The sequence below is a fragment of the Pseudorca crassidens genome, chromosome 15, assembly GCF_039906515.1.
Source record: "Pseudorca crassidens isolate mPseCra1 chromosome 15, mPseCra1.hap1, whole genome shotgun sequence".
Taxonomy (NCBI): domain Eukaryota; kingdom Metazoa; phylum Chordata; class Mammalia; order Artiodactyla; family Delphinidae; genus Pseudorca; species Pseudorca crassidens.
Genome location: NC_090310.1, coordinates 65679461 through 65703205, shown reverse-complemented (window position 1 = coordinate 65703205; position 23745 = coordinate 65679461). Strand labels below are relative to the sequence as shown.

The window sequence follows — 23745 nt, the reverse complement described above, 5'->3', positions numbered from 1 at the left end:
TACTAATTTTTTCCCTTGGTACCTTAACAAATATCCACAGAATTTTATGTTCTGGTGCTTTTTCACTTATTAGAGCAGACATTATTCATGTTGTTAGATAGATTTCATAATTAATTTTTTAAATGGCTACATGTTATTTATTTAACCTTTGTTTATATTAAAATTATCTACAGATTTTTTGTAGACTTTAATGTGGTTACCATTTTATTGTTATATAGTATTTCTCATTTTTAATTATTTATTAAAGATGAACTTCTAGGAGGGTGTACCCTAGGTCAAAGGGTATAAGCAGTTTTCCTCTCCAAAAAGTTGTTTTAATTTATACTGCCACCAGCAAGTTTATATAACTAGTTTTTCATCATTACCTCCCCTAAATTGGGTGTTTTAAAAAAATTTAAACTAATTGGGTAGAAAATGTTACCTTGTTTTGCTTTGCATTTCTTTATCAGGGTTAAACATTTTTCTGTTTATCAGTTATATTCTGGTTTGTAAAAATTACATATTTACATCATTTCTCTGTTTATCTACTGGGAATTTATTTTCATTACCAATTTATGTAAATTCCTTTTATAGCCGTTCACTTTCTTTTTCATATTTAATGCAATGAAAAATTATTTTTGATGTATATAATTATATATTATATAATTTAAATAAATAAATAAAATATATTAAAATACTTAAAATATAGAGTAATTCCCTCCAGCTAGTGTATAAGCCTTGCCCTTCTGAGGACATGTCTTATTTTTACCTGTATTTCCTGGGCTTCTCACTAAGTCTGGCACAGAGAAGGCACTAAATGTATGTTGAATGAATGAAGAATATGCTTGTGCAAAAGAGGCATCTACTTTGGGTAGTCATGTAGCTGTTTCTTTTCAGAGTTGGGCTAGGTTCTATTTTTATTTTTATTTCTGTGCACTGGAAAATTTTAGTAGAATTTATCCTATAGTTCTAAATCATTTGTAAATAATGTGTGCAGAGATGGTGGAAGGAGGAACTCATTATATCAGTCTCTGAGTTGTGCCTCATTCTTTGAATCAATAAACATTTATTGGGTACCTAATATATACCAGATACTATATTAGGCTCTGGGATGGCATTATAGAGAAACATCCATGTAAATAACTTAAAATTGTTTATCTCATGCTGACAAGATTATAAATAAACTGGACATTTTGTCATATTGACGTTACCTCACTGGTACATCTTCCCATCTTTGAGTTCTCCTGGTTGGAAAACTCTGCTTCAGAATGACATCCTTAGGTACATATCTGACAGGGAGGCAGATTTGGCTTAGAATGAGGAAGAACTTTGTGTTAACTAGAATTGTGGTGTAATGGGATGTGTTGGCTGTATTTTAACAAAGTAAATTTACTTTTACTGGAAGTATTCAAGCAATGATTGGAAGGCTATGTTAGGGGCTTGACATAAAAGTATCCTCCATTGGATGAGTGGTAGTATCAGATGATCTCTAAGGTAATGTCCAATGCTATAATCCTATTATCATTTTCAAAAGGCTAGGGACATTGGACTCTAATCTGTCTTTTCTAAGTAACCTCTAGAAGTTCTGTCATACTTTGATGAGTCTACTTAAAAAGTTTTTTTTAGGGCTTCCCTGGTGGCTCAGTGGTTGAGAGTCCGCCTGCCGATGCAGGGGACACGCCTTCGTGCCCCGGTCTAGGAAGATCCCACGTGCGGCGGAGCGGCTGGGCCCGTGAGCCATGGCCGCTGAGCCTGCGCATCTGGAGCCTGTGCTCTGCAATGGGAGAGGCCACAACAGTGAGAGGCCCGCGTACCGCAAAAAAAAAAAAAAAGTTTTTTTTAATTTTTGAAATAATTTAAACTTCCAGAAAAGTTATAAAAATGGTAGTGTTCCCTTATACCCTTCATCTAGCTTCCTCTAATGTTAGCATCTTATAGCAATTATTGAAACCAGGAAGTGAACATTGATGTGATACTATTAACTAATCTATACACCTTATTCCAATTTTACTTTTTTTCCCCATTAATGTCCTTTTTTTGGTCTCTCAATTGGGGTTCATCTAATATTTTCTTAAAATTAGATTGAGGCTATGCGTTTTTGGCAAAAGTGATATTGTTTCCTTCTCAGTGGGTCACATCAGGAGATACATGATGCCAGTTATTACTGGTGATGTTAACTTTGATGACTTGGTTATTAAATTGGTGTCCGTCAGCTTTCTCTACTATAAAGTACTATTTTCCCCTTTGTAATTAGTAGGTGTCTTGTGAGAAGATACTTTGAGATTATGCAAATATCCTGTTTCTCATCATACTTTCTTTTTTTGAAGTTTTTAAAATAATTTTTATTGAAATATAGTTGATTTACAATGTTGTGGGGTTTTTTTGGGTTTTTTTGGCTGCATTGGGTCTTTGTGGTGCACGGGCTTCTCATTTTGGTGGCTTCTCTCGTTGTGGCTCGCAGGCTCTAGAGCCCAGGTTCAGTAGTTGCGGCTCACAGGCTTAGTTGCTCCGCAGCATGTGGGATCTTCCCGGACCAGGGGTCGAACCCGTGTCCCCTGCATTGGCAGGCGGATTCTTAACCACTGTGCCACTAGGGAAGCCCCAGGAGGTGGAGTTTTGATAAAAACTTTTATTTCAACTATTTTGTTCCTTTTTTTGCATAAATATAAAAATGTTCCAAAATTTCCAAGATCTTAGAAGATAGTGACTGAAAGGATCAATCAGTGATGTTCATTTTAAAGGATTAAGAAAAGGCCCCAAAACTACAAAAGATGAAGCAGCCTAAGCTGAATAATTTATTACAACAACTTGTAAATGTTTGTGTAAAATGTCTTATAAGGGTTTATTGTTGGGTCTGTGGGCACCCAGGGGTGAGGGGTGGGAGCAGGATTTCTTTCTTTTTTAAGGCTGTATAATATTCCATTGTATCTATCTATCTATCTATCTATCTATATCTATATCTGTATATCTATGCCACAGTTTCTTTATCCATTCTTCTGTCAGTGGGCATTTGGGTTACTGCCATATCTTGGCTATTGTGAATAATGCTGCAGTGAACATAAGTGTGCAAGCATCTCTCCAAGATCCTGCTTTGAATTTTTTTGGATATATACCCAGAAGTGGGATTGTGGTATCATGTGGTAATTCTATTTATGGTTCTTGACTGTGACAGTCATTACTATGGTGTTTGCTTGATGGTCATTTTTGAATTCCATCATTTCCTACTACATTTCTTGATTGGAATTCTACTGTAAGGAAGAGCTGTCACTTTCTCTCCATTTATTTATTTATTCGATTGTTTTGTTTGTATCAGTATGAGCTAATGGATATTTATTCTGTGAGTTATAATACATTATTCTCATTATTTTGTTATCAAATTGTTCCATGTTTGGCTGTTGAGAACTCCTTCAAGTTCTTTCTACGTGCCTTCATTTTTTGAACACTTCCTTGTTTCTTGGCACCACAAGATGTTTCAGGTTCATGTTGTATTTTCTTTGCTCTAGCCCTAGAGTTAACAGTTTCCCCCCAGGAGCCCTGGTTCCTTTTATTGGAGAATGATATTTGGAATATTCAGAAATTAAGATCTGGGTGCTAAGTGTACATGAGCCAGTGTTGTTGAACTCTACGCAGGTTTTTGAAATCAGTTAGATATAGGGCAAAGAAGATAGCTCTGAATACATGTTTTACCCCTTAATGAACTTTACTTCTTTGAGCCTTAGTGTTCTTATTTCTAAAATGGGAAAAAATAGTATCAACTTTTCGAGGTTGTTGTGAGATAACATAAGTAAAACAGCAAGTGTACAGGTGCTGGGCATATGGGAGATCTTCAGTAACTTGTAACTGCTATTTTTGTTGCTATTTATGTTCATGCTACTTGGGTAAATGTTCTCCTCACCTTGTAAATTGAAACTTAAAAAAAAATTTTTTTTTTTATCCTAAAACTACCTTAAGCAAGTTGCACCCTCTCCCTGTGTCTTAGTTTCCTCATCTGTGAAAGGAAAAGGTAGGACTTAGAAGATCTCTGAGATTCCTTCCAGAAGATCTCTGAGATTCCTTCCAGCTCAAGTGTTGTTATTCTAAGTTACTCCTTAGTTCTTCAGTTGCTTTTTCTCCAAGCTAAACAGCTTCAATTTATTTTAACCTTTCCACTAGGACCTTTTATTCATCTCTTTGATCATTCCTGTGGTTCTTTTCTGGACCTTCTCCAGATTGTCCTTCTATTTGGAAAAAAAAAAAAACCTCCACCTAGTTTTTATTGAGTGCCTACTCCATGCCCAGAATGGTGTTGAGCAATGGGACAGAAAATAAAAGAAGTATAAGATAGACTGTCTCCTGGTGGAGCTTATAGCTTTGCTGAAAGGACAAGATACATATAGTGTTGAAGAATTGCTTGAGTCCTGCCCTCCTTTTTCCTTTCCTTTCCTTTCTCTTTTCCTTTCCCTTTTTCTTTCTTTCTTTTTTCTTTCCCTTTCTTTCTTTCTTCCTTCCTTCCTTTCTTTTCTTTCTCTTTTTCTTTCTTTCTTTTCTTTTCTTTCCTTCCTTCCTTCCTTCCTTCCTTCTCTCTCTCTCTCTTTCTCTCTCTCTCTCTCTCTCTTTCTGTCTCTTCCCTCTCTCTCTCTCCCCCTCTCTCCCTCCCTCTATCAGGGAGGTCTTTTCATTTTTAGAACCTTTTAGGAAGCAAAAAATAAAAGCAAAATCTTAATATGTCTTTTTCCTTAAAAAAATAAATTTATTTATTTATTTTCGGCTGTGTTGGGTCTTCATTGCTGCGCACGGGCTTTTCTCTAGTTGTGGCGAGCGGGGGCTACTCTTTGTTGCGGCACGCAGGCTTCTCATTGCAGTGGCTTCTCGTTGCGGAGCATGGGCTCTAGGAGCACAGGCTTCAGTAGTTATGGCATGTGGGCTCAGTGGTTGTGGCTTGTGGACTCTAGAGTGCAGGCTCACTAGTTGTGGCACATGGGCTTAGTTGCTCCGTGGCATTCAGGATCTTCCCGGACCAGGGCTTGAACCCATGTCACCTGCATTGGCAGGCGGATTCTTAACCACTGCACCACCAGGGAAGCCCAAGGGAACCTTCCTGTACTGTTGGTGGGAATGTAAATTGATACAGCCACTATGGAGAACAGTATGGAGGTTCCTTAAAAAACTAAAAATAGAACTACTGTATGACCCAGCAATCCCACTACTGGGCATATACCCAGAGAAAAGCATAATTCAAAAAGACACATGTACCCCAATGTTCATTGCAGCACTATTTACAATAGCCAAGATATGGAAGCAACCTAAATGTCCATCAACAGAGGAATGCATAAAGAAGATGTGGTATATATATACAACGGCATATTAGCCATAAAAAGGAACAAATTTGGGTCATTTGTAGAGACGTGGGTGAACCTAGAGACTGTCATACAGAGTGAAGTAAGAAAGAGAAAAGCAAACATCATATATTAACGCATATATGTGGAATCTAGAAAAATGGTGTAGATGATCTTATTTGCAAAACAAATAGAGACACAGACGTAGAGAACAAACGTATGGACACCAAGGGGGAAGGGGGGTGGGGTGAATTGGGAGATTGGGACTGACATATATACACTATTGATACTATGTATAAAATAGATAACTAATGAGAACCTACTGTGTAGCTCAGGGAACTCTACTTAGTGCTCTGTGGTGACCTAAATGGGAAGGAAATCCCAAAATGAGGGGATATATGTACATGTATAGCTGATTCACTTTGCCATATAGTAGAAACTTGGTGTCCATACGTTTGTTCTCTACGTCTGTCTCTATTTCTGTTTTGCAGATAAGATCATCTATACCAGTTTTCTAGATTCCACATATATGCATTAGTATATGATATTTGTTTTTCTCTTTATGACCTGCTTCACTCTATATGACATTTATTTATTGATGGATATTTAGATTGCTTCCAGTTGGGCTTTTATTGATAGTGCTTTTATGAACATACTTGTACATGTTTTTTTGTGAATATATGTACACATTTCTGTTGGGATATACACTTAGGAATGAAATTGTTGAATCTTACAGAATGTATACGTTCAGCTTCATAGATACTGCCAAATAATTTTCCAAAGTGACTGTACCATTTTACACTACCATCGGCAGAGTATGAGAGTTCTAGTTGCTCTGTATCCTTTCTAGCACTTTGTGTGTGTGTGTGTGTGTGTGTGTGTGTGTGTGTGTGTGTGTGTTTGGTGGGTGGTCTTTAAACATTTTTAAATGTGATATTCGGTTCTCTTTCTTGTGTAGTGAGTTTTCTTTCTCTTCTCCACAACATTATGAGCTCCATAGGATAGTAATTGTTTTATCTTAAAAACTGGCACAAGGGCTGGCATATTGTGGGTATTTAATAAAGGTTTGATAAATGAAACATGTATGCATGGCATGTGTGTGGATAAGAACAAGAAGGATATAATAAGAAATAACCATACAGGTGGTTGGGTTTGTTCATTCAACAAATGTTTGAGGGTTTCCTGTGTATAATACACTGTACTTGATTCTGGTACTACACCTAGTTCCTACCTTCATGGATATTTTTGGTGGTGGTGATAGAAAATAAGGGTGTGTAATAAATATATAATTGTACATTGTAATGAGTACTATGAGTAAAGTGAACAGGGTACTGCTATGATAGAGAATAATGGGATGATAAGAAACTATTTTAGATAAAGTGGTCAGAAAAGGCCTCTTTGAAAAAGTGACATTTGAGTATTTTGGGGTATTTTTTCTCTTTCACAGAAAGTTACTTGATATCTTTTTGGTTTAAACAGAGGAAAAATTAATGTTTTTAAAGGTCAAGGGAATCTTTTCGGGGGGCAAGGGCAAGAATGGGTAATACAAAAAGTAAGGAGCTATAGGGGAAGAAAAAGATCATGACATACACCTTGCCCCAAAGCACAGCTTGTTGAAACTGCTGTTAGTTGTGTTCTTTGAGCCTGTTTAAGTGCTTCATGTTCTAGTGGACCATTACACTGATATATGTGATGTAATGGGAGGTGTTCTGTGTTTAGTCTCTGTGTTACAAAGCCTGCTTGATACCTGTGAATTAAAGCATAAGTGTTCTTGGGACTGACCAGAAGAATCCTGACTAATCTTTTAATATCCTTGTTTGGAAAGAAAAGTAAATAGTAACTCTCCACATTTAGAAATTCTATTTTTTTCCTTCATTAGGATTAAAGAAAAAATCATTTTCATTTCATGTGTCCCATCTCTTGGAATAAGCCAGAATTGAACCCTCCTGCTGCTCCTTTCCCACCCCTTTATATTGTAAAGGAAATAAAACATTACTGAGAGTTTGGAAACTAGATTCTTAAACACTTCTGTAATTCTACCAGCATAGCAAAATAACTCTTTCATTTCTGTGTGTTCCTTTTTAGACTTGCCCCTATGCATTCATGTGTTTACCTATAATTTTATACATATTGTAAGTGTTTTCATGTTGCTAAAAATAATAATCTCTAATGTAAACTGTGGACTTTAGGTGATAATGTGTCAGTGTAGGTTCATCCATTGTAACAAATGTACCACTCTGTTGGGGGATGTTGATAGTGGAGGATGTTGTGGCTGTGTGGGAGGGGGTATATGGGAGCAGTCTGTACTTTCTGCTCATTTTTGGTGTGAACCTAAAACTGCTTTTAAAAATAAAGCCTATTAAAAATCTGATTATCTGATTTCCCATTGGGTGACTGTACCTTAATTTAATTAACCACCTCCTTTCTTATTGGACTTATTCCCCAGTTTTCACTCTTGTGAACAATGCTACAATGAGGATCTCTTGCATAGTTTTTTTCCTTAGGAATTTATTTTCAAAACTATGTTTACTCGTCTTGATTATAATAATACCAACCTGGTAGGATTGTGGTGAGGATTACATAAGGTAATATATGTAAGGCAAATACATAGTGCCTGGCATATAATTTTAACTAATGTCTATTATATTGCCAAAGTGCTTTCAAATGCAGTGTGAACATTGGAGGAAGACAGTTCTGATCTGAACGACAATGATGTTGATAATGATGGTGATGATGAAGACTTTTACTGTTTATTGAGTACCTATTTTGTGAAAGGTACTTTACGTTCTTTTACTTATTCAGATATTCAGCAGATGTTTATTGAGCATGTAGTAGGCAACATTAGGAATTGAGTTAAACAAGGCTAGAAAGATTCTGTATTTTTTACTTTGAAACAACTCTGATCACACTAACCCTCTAAGTGAATGCTCAGTGTTGCTTACCTCTGTTTTTTTTTTTTTTTTTTAAATCCCCCAGTGGCCCCAGATGAGCCAGGCCCTAGCATGTGGTGGATCAGTAGTAGACATTCAGCTAAGTAGGAAGTATCATACCACAAATAAGGTGAGACTTACAAGTTCTTTCTATGTCTATAGCGTGCTTTCACACAAGTGTTCTTACTTGAAATTCAGCAAAATTGTTAGCTGGATGAGGCAAGAAATTTTATCAGATGCAGAAGGTGAGGCTCAGGGAAGTAAAGTGACTTGCCCGAGGTCACAAGGATGGGAAGAGACAGACCAACTGAATATTGGAACCTAAGGTGTCTGATCCCGTGTCCTATATTTCTTCCATTGTACTCTCTTGCTTAGAAAACACTTTAGAGAAAAAGTGTCGTAGATTTTTTTATATGTTAAAAATAAAGTAATATTTAACTGATGGAGAATTTCTTATTGGATGTATAGCCTGCCTTCATTTAGGGAGGATTAGCATTAGAATAGGTTTTCCTTTGAATTTATTTGCAAACTACAAAACTATATCTCCTATAGTCATTAATAAAAAATAAAAGAGTTTAAAAACATTTATTCAGTGCATGCTTTGATTGATTATGACTTTGAATGACTTTTGACTGCTTTCAGACAGTATTTTTCTTTCCTTTTCCCATAATGTCAATAAACATAGAACATGTTTCTCAGAATTGTTCTTTGGGAGGTTGGGATCAAGATTTCTTTTTTAAAGTACTCTTTTCCATAGAACTTTTATTCTGATACCCCAAATCTATCATTTCCTAGACATGGGTTCATAGACATATGGTCAGTGAGGTGGGTATGTCTGCTCTGGAATTTAGAGGACACCTATTAGGGTTCCAGATGTGTTTGTACTGAGTGATAAGGTACCCAGAAAAATGAGAATGAAAAATTCTAGGTTAAAAAAAAAAAAAATCTAAGCAATAAAAAATGCCCTTAGACCCTAGTGAGAAATAAAAGCATTCTTTTAAAAAAACTTTTTTGCAACTAATTTTGGTTTCCTTCTTTTTGAATAAATAGCTTTCTTCTACCAAGGATTCCCCACAGCCTGTTGAGGAGAAGGTTGGTGCCTTCACAAAGATAATAGAAGCCATGGGATTCACAGGACCTTTGAAATACAGTAAATGGGTAAAGTCTTTTAAGTTGTTTTCATTTTTCTTCTTGAGCTTTGTGCTTTCTGCTCTTCACAGAAGAATTTTTTAAAGCTTCTGCTTTGCTTTTTGTGAAATACTTATATTATTTTGAGAGCTTCAAAATATGTTGTTGTCCCCTTGCCCCCCGTTCCAGGTCAGGTCTATACAGCATGTGGGGCTGAAATAGTCCCTCTACTCCCTTAACCTGATTCCTTAGAAGTATCTCAGTAGCAGGCAATCCAATAACACTGGTCTTTCCAGGTCTTTGCTACATGTTATGCCATATAGATGAGTTCTCAGAAGTTAGATGGGCCAAATGTTTTGATGGGCACTGCTCTTAAGGAAACACTCTCTGTGATGCATAAGTGATTTTCCCTAGGTCATTGTAATGACTTCCTTTAAAATTTTCCTAATAAGCATTTTTAAAATTAATCAATTCTATGATTTATTGTAATTCATATTTTATTATGAGGGCTGTTTGCTAACTGTGTCATTCCTAATCAGGTCTTGGCCTAGCATGTTATCTGTTTTATGGTACTTGCTATAAATGAATGAATGTCCTCTCTACATCAGGTGCTACTGCCCCTGGACTTTTATAGCAATGCCTCTAACCAATTAAAATAATAAAACACAAGTCATTGGGTTTTTCTCAGCCCAGTTATCTCCTAGTACTACTGTTTCTCTCTACAGTTATGGCAAAAGTACCTTTTAATACTTTTCAAGGTTGCTAGAATGTTGGATAAGCCTAATCAGTCATAAGTTATATATTAAAGCAAACCAACAAAAAGCAGTAGGGAAGACTTTTCTAGAAAACATTATAACTTTGCCCAAAATGACTAAATTATTCCAGTTACACCATTTTAACAAGTTGGAGTTAAATTAGAATTTCAATTTTATTGTGAACTTTACTTTTAGTTTCTTCTTATAATATCTGGCTCTCTTCCTAACAGTTCTCACTGTAGCAAATATAGGCTTCTCTCTATAATCTCCGTTTTACATAAATTGAACAGTGATTCCACAAGCATTTTGTTTGTAAGGGGCTTTGAAAAGTATAGAAGATAGCACACACATAACTAGGTTATAATGATGTCCTTGAGACCCTAAGGTTATGAAGTGTCTTCTTAATCATTAATGAAATATTAGTTATGCTCATTAAAGTTATCTTTTTTTACATCATAATTCTTGACAAATGATAATCACTGGTATATTTGGTAATATTGTTAACCAGGATCTTTTCCTTTATTAAAAAAATATTTGCGATAATACATTTGGATTGAAAAACTTAAAATGTGTGTTTTGTTTGAAAGTAAGAAATTAAAAGGTAAATGAGAGCAGAAAGAAAGAAAGAAAAGAGAAAAAGTTTACTGTTTTATTCATTTCTTGATGGTTGAGTTCCACTTGGTTGCTTCCATATGCTTTGTCTCGTCCGTATTTTTATGATTCCAGGGGCAAAGTTGGCTACCATTTGGAGGATTACTAACTCATCAGGAAAATTTCTTCACTGTTTAAGTTAGTCTCTGATTTTTCTTGGTTCCCTTGTGACCTCAACTAAGTCCCTAATATTTGTATTTAAAAACTCTTTTGTGATGTGGCAGTGTCTACTTCCTGTAACCTTCATTTTTTTAATTTGTAACATCAAAACATCAAAGTATGACATTCTAGTATATTTTGGGTGGGAAGATGTAGGTATAATTTTCCATATTGAAAGATTGAGAGCGCTTTTCAGCAAATGTTGACTCAGAAATCTGTGGCAGACACGTGTATTGGGTTGCACTGGCAAGAATCTTTGAATTTTGTGTTTTCTCATGTCTTTCATTAGGGAGTAAAATGTCTGCTTGTCTCTGCATCAGCGGTATCAGCCAGCTTTCCTCCATCTTTTTATGTAATGTTTTCATGTGTAGTTCCATTTTTCTTCTAGATCCATATTTAGGAATTTAAATGTGGCTTTCCCTTACCTATTTGATTATCCTGAAATAACCATTCTTTTTCATTATCTTTATGGAGCAGTATCAGATAAGATAAGGATAACATTTAACAGATTGAGCCACATGTCATTGAATAGGCGGTTTTCAGATTAGCATTAAGCCAAAAAGTTATTCCTGTTCTGAAGGACACTGACAAACTGGAATGCATTCAGAAGTGGGCAGTGAGCCTTGTGAAGGCTTCAGAAACTGTTGAATGCAGAGTGGTTGAAGGAAATAGGGATACTTTGCCTGGAAAAGAGAAGACATAATGGTTCTTCTCAGGTGTTTGAGGGGCAAATGTAAAAAAAATGGAGACTTAATCTGAGGTATTCCAGTGTGCAGATAGTGTTTACTGAATGTTACATGAAGCAGATTTATGTTCAATATAACAAAACTTTAGCAAGAGTTGTCCTCCAGTGGGATAGGTAGCCTCACAAGGTCATTGGACTTGTTTGAACAGGGGCCCAGATAGTTGACCATGAATCAAGAATGCTGTAGAAGGAATTCCAGTACAGAATAGAAAGTTCAAATGACTTCAAAGCCCCTTCCAACTCTCACACAGTTGTTTTAGTGTAAGCCTTTTACTAGATTCGTTTTTTTATCTTGTGGGATGGTACAAAATGCATCAGTTAGTGGGAGGGCTGATTTTCATTTCCTAAACCTGTCTTAGGTGCTTGTGTTTTAGTCAAGTAGACTGATGAAGTCTTCCAAAGTTAGAATGAAGTCGTCTGAGGACCAGAACAATTTGTATTGACTGGATGGAAATTTAGTCCACCTACTTCTTTAACTTATATTAATGCATGAATCTTGAAGAGGTTCTTTCCCTGAGTTGTTATTTCCAGTCCCTGTGTGATGGTCTTAAGGGACTTGCTTTAGAGATTTGTCCAGGAAAATGGCTCACCCAAGTATAAAGGTTTGGCCTCGCTGCAGGAGAAGTGAGGAACTCTAAAATGCTCCTGATTGCTGCAGTATGAGCACTGTATACATACACTGGCCAATCTGGTGAAGTCTTCATTATTTGTAATGAATGCTTGCTTCATGAACATGTTGTGGGGAAAAACCTCTTTCTCGTGGAACGATTTGGGCCTTGGAGGCAAGTGTGCTTTTCCTTAGGCAGAGTGATTAATTATGAACCAGAATCAGAAGGAAACTGCCGAGTTAAAAAAAAAAATCAAGACACAGGCCATTAGGAATTTTACTTAAAATTATAAATGTATTGATAGTTGAACTAGGCCTTAAGTTCCATGAAAAGAGTTTTTAACTGCTTTGTTTACTGCTGTATTCCTAGTGTCCAAATCGGTTTTAGGCACTGAGTTCGGTGCTCAATAAATTATTTGTTGACTGGAACAAAAGCTTATAGATGTCCTAAACTCTCTGTTTCAAGGATAGGAATAGGCCTGTCAAGGCCAAAGCATTAGGATAACGATATCATTAGGATATCATTAGTTTGGTGATGGTACAAACCAGTGCTTCCCCAAATGTGTTCTATGTCACATACTTCCAAGAACCTCAGGTGTTAAAAAGTTAAACATGCTTCTTTTGTAGACTGCTGATACGGTGAATTACACTTATTGATTTGTGAATGTTGAATCAACTTGGCATTCCTGGGATAAATCCCAGTTGATCATGATATGATCTCCTTTTAAAATATTGATGTTAGTATTTTGTTAAGGAGTTTTGGATCTATGCTTATGAAGGCTATGGTTTTGTAGTTTTGTTTTCTTCTGATGACTGGTTTTGACACCAGGGTAATGTTGGCTCATAGAATGAGCTGGGAAGTGTTCTTTCGCCTTTTTTTCTGGAAGAGTTTGTGTAGATTTGGTATCATTTCTTTAGATATTCAATAGAATTCTCTAGTGATGCCATCAAGCCTGGAGTTTTCTTTGGGGAAAGGTTTTTAGCCACAAATCCAATTTTTAAAATAGAGATAGGACTATTCATGTTATTTATTTATTCTAGTGAGCTTTGGTAGTTTGTATCTTTCAATGAATTCGTCCATTTCATCTGAGTAGTCACATTTATTGGCCTAAAGTTGTTCAAAATATTCCCTTATTATCCTATTAATATCTTTAGGATATGTAGTGATGTTCCTCTCCTCTCTGATTCCTGATGTTGGTAATTTGTATCTTCTCTGTTTTTCCTTTTTTTCCCCCCTAGATCAGTTCTACTAAATTTTTGTCAATTTTATTGATATTTTCAGAGAACCAGCTCTGGCCTCTTTTGATTTTCTGTGTTATTTTTCTGTCTTCAATTTCACTGATTTCTGCTCTTATCTTTATATATCATTCTTTCTGCTTGCTTTTAGGTTTAATTTGCTCTTTCTTTTTAGTGTCTCACCATTTGTTTAAATGTGGACTTCCAATGCTGATTTACTGCTCATATAAGTATATCTGATTTCCATTTGTTATATGTTCTGTTCTGTTTTCCCCCATATGAACTTTAGACTAAAATCATTGAAAACTTAACATTAGCAAATGAAAAAATCTTAATTGCAATCAAAGACATAATACTTTAATTTATTATAGGTATTTCTGCCCATCAGAAACTGAAATATAAATATTATATAGTATTGGATATAGTATATCCTTGGTGACTTTGAACCTTAATAACCAAACAGCTCTGCTAAAATTCTAGGTTGGTTTTTCTTCAGTTGCTATGCCATTCTCTTTGCATATACATATTTTTTAGTTTGTGTATATTTGAGTAATTTTCTCTGTCATTTTAAGGAAAAATAAGCTTCTACGAGCCTTTTGTTGATGGACTAATTTAATTGTATCCTGAAGGAAATATTTTGAAAGCCCTTAGAAATTCTTCTTCTTTTAGCACTGAGTTGGTCTTCAGACCTACAGTCAACCCTTACAAGAATTTATTTTTCATTTTTAGGTTTTTGTGAAGGCATAATGTACATACAGTAAAATATACAAATCTTAAGTATACAGCTCAGTGAATAAATTAAAACCACCACCCAGATCAAGATTCTAAGAGAATTCTTAGTGCTTTGGGGAATAGTAAAAGGTTGATCCTTTTACTATATTTTACATTCATTAGAAACTCTTATTTATAAACATAGTATTCTGTTAATCAGCAAACTATAAAACTAGGGAAAACATAAAAAAAAGTGACCCCCTCCCTTCAGGGAAAAAAAAGACAGAATAGTTAATAGGGCTTCTGAGGAAAGATCAAAGGATGGAGGGTTTTGTTTGTTTGATTTTGGTAAGGAGAATGGGTAATTTTTTTAATATAAAGGGTTTCAGATTATAAAGAATTAATGTGGATGGTTCTGAATGGTGGTTTAGAGGCTGAAACGTGGTGAAATGGGTTTGAATTAAAGGAGAGAGTTCGTCTAAATATTGGGAAAACCTTTTTGACATTTTGATGCCAAAATCGTAAAATTGTGTGAAGTCTGTGAATGGCTAGAGACAGGTTTGGACCCATCCTTCTAGTTGAAAAGCATATAAGATTCTGTGACCTACATCTAATGGCAGTAGAACATTCACTTGGTCATGTCTTGAGTTTGGTTTTATTTTCTTTGTCTAGAAGATTAAGATTGCGGCCCTGCGCATGTATACTAGCTGTGTGGAGAAAACTGACTTCGAGGAATTCTTTCGAAGTAAGTTACTATTTTTTTTTTTTTTTTGTAAGTTACTATTTTTGATAGTTGTGAAAAGGAAAATAAATCTACTTTTCATTTTTATGATTGTGTCTTGGTAGGATCGGGTTTCTTTTTAAGTTACCAGTAAAACAGTTTTTCCTGAACAAAATGTATAATAAAAGCTGCTTATTTTTCTCTTTTAATAGAATAAACAAAGGCCAAAAGAACCCTATAAATAAGACGTTTTAACAAGTTTGAAAAAAGACCTAAAAATTTGTCCAGTACTTTGACATCATCATTCCCCCTTGTCCACACATGCATCTTTTTACATAAGAGTGTACTCAGAGTAAACACATCCTGTTTTACGTTCTGGGTGTTTTACTCAGTATTTTTGACATGAACTTCTGCCCAATCATTCCTCTTTTATTTCTAGTTTATAATTGTTTTAGTTAACCCTGGAATATGCCTCATGATTTTTCTTCTTTCTGTAGAAGGACTGTTGAGTCAAAAGGCACATATAATTTTATTTTTATCCCATTGATAAATTGCTTTCCAAAAGTGTTTTACTGGTTTATATCATCTTCACTAGCAGTTGATTATATCAATACAGTATTCATTTTGTTAATGTAAACTGTTGTAGTTATAAACATGTCATTTAAAGCAGATACTTATAAAGTCATTGGGAAAGGTTAAGCTGTTTCCAGTTCCACAGATTTTGGAAGGAAATGCGTTCTGTTCACATCTGTGGTAACAGTCATTATCCTCAAAGCAACAAACACTTAACTAAATATACTTGATATTTTTCATGGACAGCCAATAATTATATATAATTATGTTAACAACAATGAAGAAAGAGATGAAGTTTTGATTATTTAATAACTATTTTGTTTTTTTAAATTAAATGCAAGTTTTGTCATTTTTACTATTTCAGCAGATTGGTACAATATTTCATTGGAAACTTAAAATACTGTGCTGAGTTGTAATCCTAATTTAGTATCCACCTTCCATTTCTTATTTACTCATAGTCAGGAAAGAAAACTTTCCTCCTTTTTTAATCTCTAACAATTTCTTACTTTAGGAGAAATTAGTGTGAAAGGAGAAAATAATCTTTCTCTACCTGATGAAGAGACTATTAATATTAGAAGCTGGATTTTTCTCAAGTGGTTTCTTGAATCCATGTACTCAAGTATTTTTCATCAGATCTTTTTAAAACCTCATCCTACACATCTATTTAATATTAAATAACTCATAAACTTTTTATAATTATTTTGAAAGGATGTTTACTAGCTATCTTTGTTTAGCTAATCCTCATTATTGAAGATTCTTGAATAATGAGACTATTATTACATATTTAAATTAATATATCATGCTTCAATTTATAATCTGTTGTAAACTACTTATAAAAATAAAAGTTTATTAAAATTATTAACTATTATATTTTAATAATTCACACTTACATGGTATGCTTTTACTTTTGTCTCATTTAGGAATTACAAAACATGTGAGACCGGAAGGGCTTGTATTCTTATTTTCATTTTTCTTTTGTTTTCATAAACAATTGAAACTTATAAAAAGGCTAAGTGATTTGCCCAAGGTTGCTTAGTCAAGCCTTGATCCTGTGTCATCTGGCTTAAAATCCAGGAATTTTTCTACTATAACATATTGCCTGTGAATGAAAATAACTGCAAAATAGAAATTGTAATCCATTTTAATATTTTTGTGTTTTATAATTTTTTGTATTTTACAGTTTTTTTTTTTACTTTTTAAAATTTTTATTTATTATTATTTTTGGCTGCGTTGGGTCTTCGTTGCTGCACACGGGCTTTCTCTAGCTGCGGCGAGTGGGGGCTACTCTTCGTTGCGGCACGCAGGCTTCTCATTGTGGTGGCTTCTCTTGTTGTGGAGCACGGGCTCTAGGCGCGCGGGCTTCAGTAGTTGTGGCACGCAGGCTCAGTAGTTGTGGCACGCGAGCTCTAGAGCGCAGGCTCAGTAGTTACGGTGCACGGGCTTAGTTGCTCCGTGGCGTGTGGGATCTTCCTGGACCAGGGCTCGAACCTGTGTCCCCTGCATTGGCAGGCAGATTCTTAACCACTGCGCCACCAGGGAAGCCCTATTTTATAGTTTTTAAATGAGACCTACCTCTGTGAGATGTTCTGTTAGTATTGTGAGCTGATGTTTATGTATATTAGAGTGTGTACATCTCAGTGAGCTTTGTCCTAGTCTTGCCCTTTGAAGTAGTCATCTGATGTCACATTTTTCAGTGACACCACTCTTACTTCAGGTTTTCTAAGACTCACTTTGAGAATTACCTTTTAGACCTATATCATGTTCCTTTGTATTGTGCTCCATTGTGGTCCATCTTTGTCATTTGTGGTTAGATTAAATTTCAGAATCAAACCAAAGTGGTTCCAAACTGTGGCCAGTGAATAAAAAAGGGAGCAAGTGTGAAAAGTACCATTTAGAGGCAGATAAAGAATATCTATAAAATAATGAGACTGACTTTCTTGCACCTTGGATTCTAAAGAGTAGGCCAGACAGGTTTGGGGTAAAAGAAGAGAATGTGTATAGATATATTGCTTTCTAAGATTACATCTTTAAAGTGGCTATTACTCCCTTGGATTTTTTGGTCTTTTAGGGCTTGACTTATAGAGTCCTGAGAATTCAGTAGCTTTTTAAAAGGAGAGAGAGTCCCAGGTAGCTGGTCAGTGTCATTCTCACTCTTCCAACAAAAGTGAGACCAGTTATATTTCATGAAGATTGAGTTTCTTTACTCAGTAAACAATATGCCTATCAGCCTCTTGGACAGGCCCTCACAAAATGCCAAAGTTATAGATACTCTGTCATCTCAGAGCCAAAGTGTTCAGACGTCTTGATCCAGAGACCTAGATATTGGGGATTCTGACTGGTGAGATAGCTTAAGAGCCAACTCTTGTTTCCAGGATGTTCTGATGATGTCATTGTGGCATAAATGAGTGTACCCTCTGTGAGCACACAGTGTTTGCTAACTGGTCTTTTGGAGATCATTTCTGTTATAAAGAGCACTTAGGGGCAGAGGCGTCCAGCCAATCAGTAAAGCTTGTGTTTAATACCACACTGTTGTCTGCAGACTGCTTTGTTTTTAGCCCTTAAGAGTTCATACTTTGGAGAGGAACTCCTTAGTGAATAAATTTTGAGTTAATAAAATTGAGGTTCTACCTTTCTTTCTGCTACTAATACTCAGCTATCAAATATATCAATTTTGTGTAAGTATATGATAAATATATTTTTTAAAACTTGAAGAAAAAAAGATTGAGGTTCATCATTTTATTGATGCAGTCTTAAATAGTGAGTTTTTTCAAAGATAATTTAAACCCTCGTGTTTAAACAGTTCACTAAAAATCAATAGTGAATATTTATTGAGTACCTATTAAATACTAACTACTTTGTTAAATGTTCTACAGGCCTTATCTCATTTAATCCTCACAAGAATCCTGTAAGGTAGGTTCTCTTGTTTTCCCATTTTTACAGAGAAGAAAACTGAGGCACTGAGAGGTAAAGTAACTTTACCCAGAGTCATATACCAAGTAAGAGGTAGAGTTAAGGTTTTTTGTTTGTTTGTTTGTTTTTGCGGTACGCAGGCCTCTCACTGTTGTGGCCTCTCCTGTTGCAGAGCACAGGCTCCGGATGCGCAGGCCCAGCGGCCATGGCTCACGGGCCCAGCCGCTCCGCGGCATGTGGGATTTTCCCAGACTGGGGCACGAACCCGTGTCCCCTGCATCAGCAGGCGGATTCCCAACCACTGCGCCACCAGGGAAGCCCTAGAGTTAAGGTTTTGAATCAGGATATTTGACCCTGGTGTCTGCGTTAAACAAACAACTATGTTAATACTGCTGCCCCATAATAGTAATGAATTATTTAATTTTATCCAACTTGATGTTGAGGAGGAAAGTACCTAGCCTCAGAAAATAGTGCACTGAGTGTGTACTGGAGCAAGAGTGTGATCATGGCAAGACCCTATAGCAGGTTTTAACTTTGAAGTGTTTAAAGACATTTCATGAAGCTAAAGAGTTTGCTGTGTTGTTGAGCTGCTCACAGTCAAACTTTCAGCGGTCTTATTTTTTAGGGCTTTACCCCGTGGGTTTCTGTTCTGACCCCAGTGGGTACAGGGAGTCAATCATATGCCAGCTCTTTTCCCATCCTCAGCCCTGAGCTGACCCCCAGAGGGAAAATTGTGACCCAAGTCCAGTTGCTGGCCTGTCTGTCTATGCTTTCCAGCCGAAGAACTGATTCCCTCTTTGAGAAAATTGGAAAGGCTCCTGGAGGCTGCTGGGAAGCTTTGATGTAGAGGTAGCAACTGAACAGATTGTCCTTTAGAAGCAGCCAAATTTCATTTTCCAGATTGAAAGACAGACTTCCAAGAAAACTTTTCTTTTTAATGTTTTGTTCTAGCATCCAAAAAAGACCCAACTTTAGATCCGGGCTTGAGAGTTTCTCATGGCTATTCTTGTTCTAGGTGGAGGGTGGTTGGCCCACTCTCAGATGGCATGTGTCTTAATAGCTGAATGGCTAGCCAGGCTAGCCTTCACCTCCCTCCTGCTGGGCTCCAAGAGGAAGTCCACTTGACAGCTGCTGGGCACCTCCCAGTAAGCTCACCAGTGTATTTTGGTGTCAGTTTGTGACAGACCTGGACTGAAATCCCAGCCCAGCCACTAGCTTGTTAATATTGTGGCTGCCTGCAAGTTACTTAGACTTTTCGAGCCCTGTTTCTTTATCTCTAGAATGAGGCTTATAATGCCTTCCTTCAGGGTTAAAGTGAGGATTAAGTGAGATAATATATTGACATGACTAACGGTGGACCTGACAGGAAGTATGGACCCTTAGTGAATGTTAGTTTCTGATACTAGTATTAGAGAGGCAGTTAGCGATTAAGCCAACAGTGTATGGAATCAAGCAGATCTGAATTTGATTCCAGATGTCTCATTTCATAGCTGTGTGACCTTGGGCAATTGTCATGATCTCTCTAAGTCAGTTTTCTCACCTGTCAAATGCGGATAATATCAATACCCACCTCTTAGGAATGTTAGGAGGAGTCATTGAACTAATGCTTGTAAGGTACCTATTATTTCTGACACATAGTAAGCACACAGTGAATTACAGCTCTTTATTATTATTGGCGTTGTTAGTGTACCTCACAGGGGTCCTGCTCTGTGTTTTCTATCTTAGTGGCCCCTATTTGTTATCATTTAGTACATTGTATACTTCGTTTGCTGAAAGGCAGAAGATACTACTTCCTTCTTGCGTCATTACTCCAAAGGACAGATTCTACTCTAAGGGCCCAAGTTTCCCACTGATTCTCTTATTTATTGATATAAATTGATTTGTTTTTATTTATTTTTGGCTGCGTTGGGTTTTCATTGCTGCACGCGGGCTTTTTCTAGTTGCGGCGAGCGGGGGCTACTCTTCATTGTGGTGCGCGGGCTTCTCATTGTGGTGGCTTCTCTTGTTGTGGAGCACGGGCTCTAGGCTCGCAGGCTTCAGTAGTTGCGGCACGCAGGCTCAGTAGTTGTGGCTCGCGGGCTCTAGAGTGCAGGCTCAGTAGTTGTGGTGCACGGGCTTAGTTGCTCCGTGGCATGTGGGATCTTCCCGGACCAGGGCTCGAACCCATGTCCCCTGCATTGGCAGGCGGGTTCCTAACCACTGCACCACGAGGGAAGCCCTCTCTTTTTTCTTTATCCTCTTGCTCCAGCTTTTCTCCCTGCCGTGTAATAAGGAGGGCATATTCTGTGGGGGACCCCTCATCCAGCCAGAGGCATTTCTTAGAGATCTGAGAATTGAGACGCTTGGATGTCTAAGCCCTGAGCTGATTTTTGGTTTCTTAAACCAAGGAGAAACCCTACCAGGTTTGTCATTCCTGGGGGTGATGAACAACCTTTCATTAGATATTATCTGCTTTCTTATTCAACTGTAGCTCCCTAGAGTCCTGCTTCTTTCTTCTGATCATTTATTTTGATTGAATCATTTAGCATACCCACTGGGTCACCTTAGAGAAAGAAAACAGGAAAGGGAGATGGACAAGAAGAACTTAGATTTCTCAGCAGGGCTCAAGTGAAAAAAAGCCTCTAGTTAAGTGGGGTAGGTAAGGTGGTGTCTGCCTAGCTTTCCAGAAGAATTGGAGACCAGGAGGGGAAAATAACATTGAATCAGAGTTGGAAGGAATTATAAAGATTGTTCAGGCCACATTATACAAAGTGAGAAAACTGAGGCTCAGAGAAGAGAAGTGACTTTCCCAAGTCCACACAGCAAGGTGGTAACAGGGCTGTAACTAGAAGCCTGTTTGTCTGACTGCATTCAGTGCTTTATCAACCCATGGGCTTGCCTTGTGGTTCCATTGGCCTCCTCTATGATAGCATAATCAGAGAGCACTGTGATTACCATATATTTTAGTTGAACAAATTCCTACCGATATTTCAAATATAGTCCATATGCCTCTTCTAAACCTTCACATATTTATACTTTATTGTTATTTTCTAGGGTGTCAGATGCCTGATACATTCAATTCATGGTTTCTTATAACTCTACTTCATGTCTGGTAAGTGAGCAATTTAAGTGAAGTCACCAAATGTATTTTTTTTTTTTTTAAAACACTGCTGACTTGTTAAGGTATAGCCTTCAGCAGGGCTGATTATATGAAATCGCAGTTGTTCAGGCATTAAAAGCTGTTCCTTTCATTTTAATAACTGGTGTCTTGTAGCACATTTTTTTATTAAAGGTCAAAGCATAGTCCCAGAAAGAAACTAATATTTGTAGGATTTTCTCAAAGAACACCTAACCCAGTGAACAATGCTATCAGTATCTGTAAGAGACCCTATGAGCTTGGGTGGAAAGTTCTTTCCCTTCGCTGTTTTAGGAAAGTTCACATTTACGTAAAAGTGGTTTGAATTGTGAGCATCCGTGGTCATTTTCATTGCTGGTCATCAGAAACCTATAACAAATTATAGCACTGACATTTACGCCTGTACCTCTAAAATGTGCATACAGGTTAGATTCATGCCAGTTTTGTTGCATGTAAAAATATTTAACACCTTAAACAGTATATTTTTTCTTCAGCTGCAAATTAAGTAGCCAAAAAAATCAATTTTTCATCTAATGTTACACAGTATTAAAGGTCAGAAGGATATAGGAGAGACGTTGAAGTGGGGGCTGGGGACTATTTATTGAACTGCCAGATCTTGGGAAAGTAAATTCTGGAGAACTAAGTTTACTACTTTGACCGTAGTATCTGAGGAACGTGGGGAATGGTTGCCCTGTCAAAAGGACCCTTGTTTGAGACTGCCTTCAGCTGAGCTTTGCATCACAGGACTGACTACTATATAAAGACTTTTTGGTTTTGATCACCTCTGAAATATTTCTTCTGAACTCACATAGTCAGTGAGATTGGCTAAGGGGCCTAAGGTGGCAGTTCATGTTGTTTTTTCCTAAGCCGGTAGTTTGTTGAGTGTACACTGTGTCCTGGGCAGTTAGTAAGCTATGTCAGGAGGCTCACAGTCTAGTGAGGGAGATAAGACATATATAATAGTCAGTTATAAATTGGACTGGCTAAGTTCTATAATAAATCTGAGTAAGTAGTGCCTGTAGGATCACAGAGGAAGCTGCAACTATCAAAACCCTTGAAATGTGCCATGTCTTTTAGTCAGGCAGCTAAGAAGGCCAACCACCTTCTGTCTGAATGGTGAAGGTTAGGAAAAGGTTCAGGGAGGGCAGCTGGATGTACTGAGAGGAAAACTACTTTTTCAAGAGGAGAGGATTGCAGAGGTGGCCCTGTGGAATTACTCACTGGAAAGGTGGGAGGGATGAGAGGAGGCTAGGCTGTTCCCAGAGGAGCTCAAAGATAATATTCAGAGTCAGAATGAAAGACTCTTTATTGCCCAATAGCCAGAGGTATCAGAGTGTTAGAGGGAGTGGATGGCAAAATAAAAAATATAATCCTTGTGACCACATCCCAACGTCAATACCTGACTACTAGCAGCTGGGAGAACCTTGAAACTACTTGTAGTTCTTTCCAGTTAGCCACCATTTCCAAATGTGCCTGCTGAGCCTTCCTTGCTGAGGTTGGTTTAATTTCTCAGAGGAGTGGGGAGTACCACCACCAGTTAAGTAGGGGGAGGGAGGCCTGTCTATGCTTGGTGTCCCCTCCATCCTTCCTCCTTGGTTCTCATGATCTGCGGGCTTCGGTGGGATGAATCAGCAAACTCTTATTGTGTTAAGGACTGGGGGGCACTGGAGAGTAGGACATGACATGGTGTGCACCTTCAAGAAAATTAGTCGAGTGGAAAACAGGCACAGTACAATTGCCTGTAATGGATGACAATGAAAAAAGTGCTGTGCCCAAGGCATAAGCAGATACTATGGAAGGATAAGGAGGTGTGACTAAATCCAAATTTGGTGGATGAGGAAGTATGTATTGGATAAAGAGTTGCTCTGTGGTAGAGGTGGCATTTGAGATGCACCATGAAGGGTGAGTAGAATTTCTGTCAGAGAAAAGGGCATTTGAGTTGAGGGAATTATTAGGAGCAAAACATAGAACATGTACAAGAACATGGAGTATTTGAGGGCAGCCAAGTTGTCTGAAGCACTCAGGGCTGGTTTGTGGAGAAATGTAGTGGAAAGGGTCACCAGGAAGTTACTTTAGTGTCCAATTGTGCTATGATCCTCCAAGAAGAATTGGGGAAACTCTCTTCCAGGGGATAGGATTCTTAGAGGGAATAAGGGATCCACCCCGAGTCTGCAGAAAAGCTGTGCTCTTCTAAGTCCTGTTTTCTTAGC

General features: G+C 37.2%; 1 protein-coding gene across 4 annotated transcripts in view; it reads left to right on the top strand.

Annotated features, from left to right (window-relative positions):
- The window catches only part of UQCC1 (ubiquinol-cytochrome c reductase complex assembly factor 1), a 90968-nt gene that overhangs the window by 12106 nt on the left and 55117 nt on the right, over nt 1–23745 (top strand). For 3 of the 4 annotated variants that reach the window (XM_067707940.1, XM_067707939.1, XM_067707937.1), the window contains exons 3-6: nt 8271–8354; nt 9275–9382; nt 14889–14961; nt 21454–21511. In XM_067707940.1, the coding sequence (XP_067564041.1) occupies nt 8271–8354; nt 9275–9382; nt 14889–14961; nt 21454–21511 (323 nt within the window). The remainder of the gene's footprint in view (nt 1–8270; nt 8355–9274; nt 9383–14888; nt 14962–21453; nt 21512–23745) is intronic. The other variant, XM_067707938.1, reaches the window with a different exon arrangement.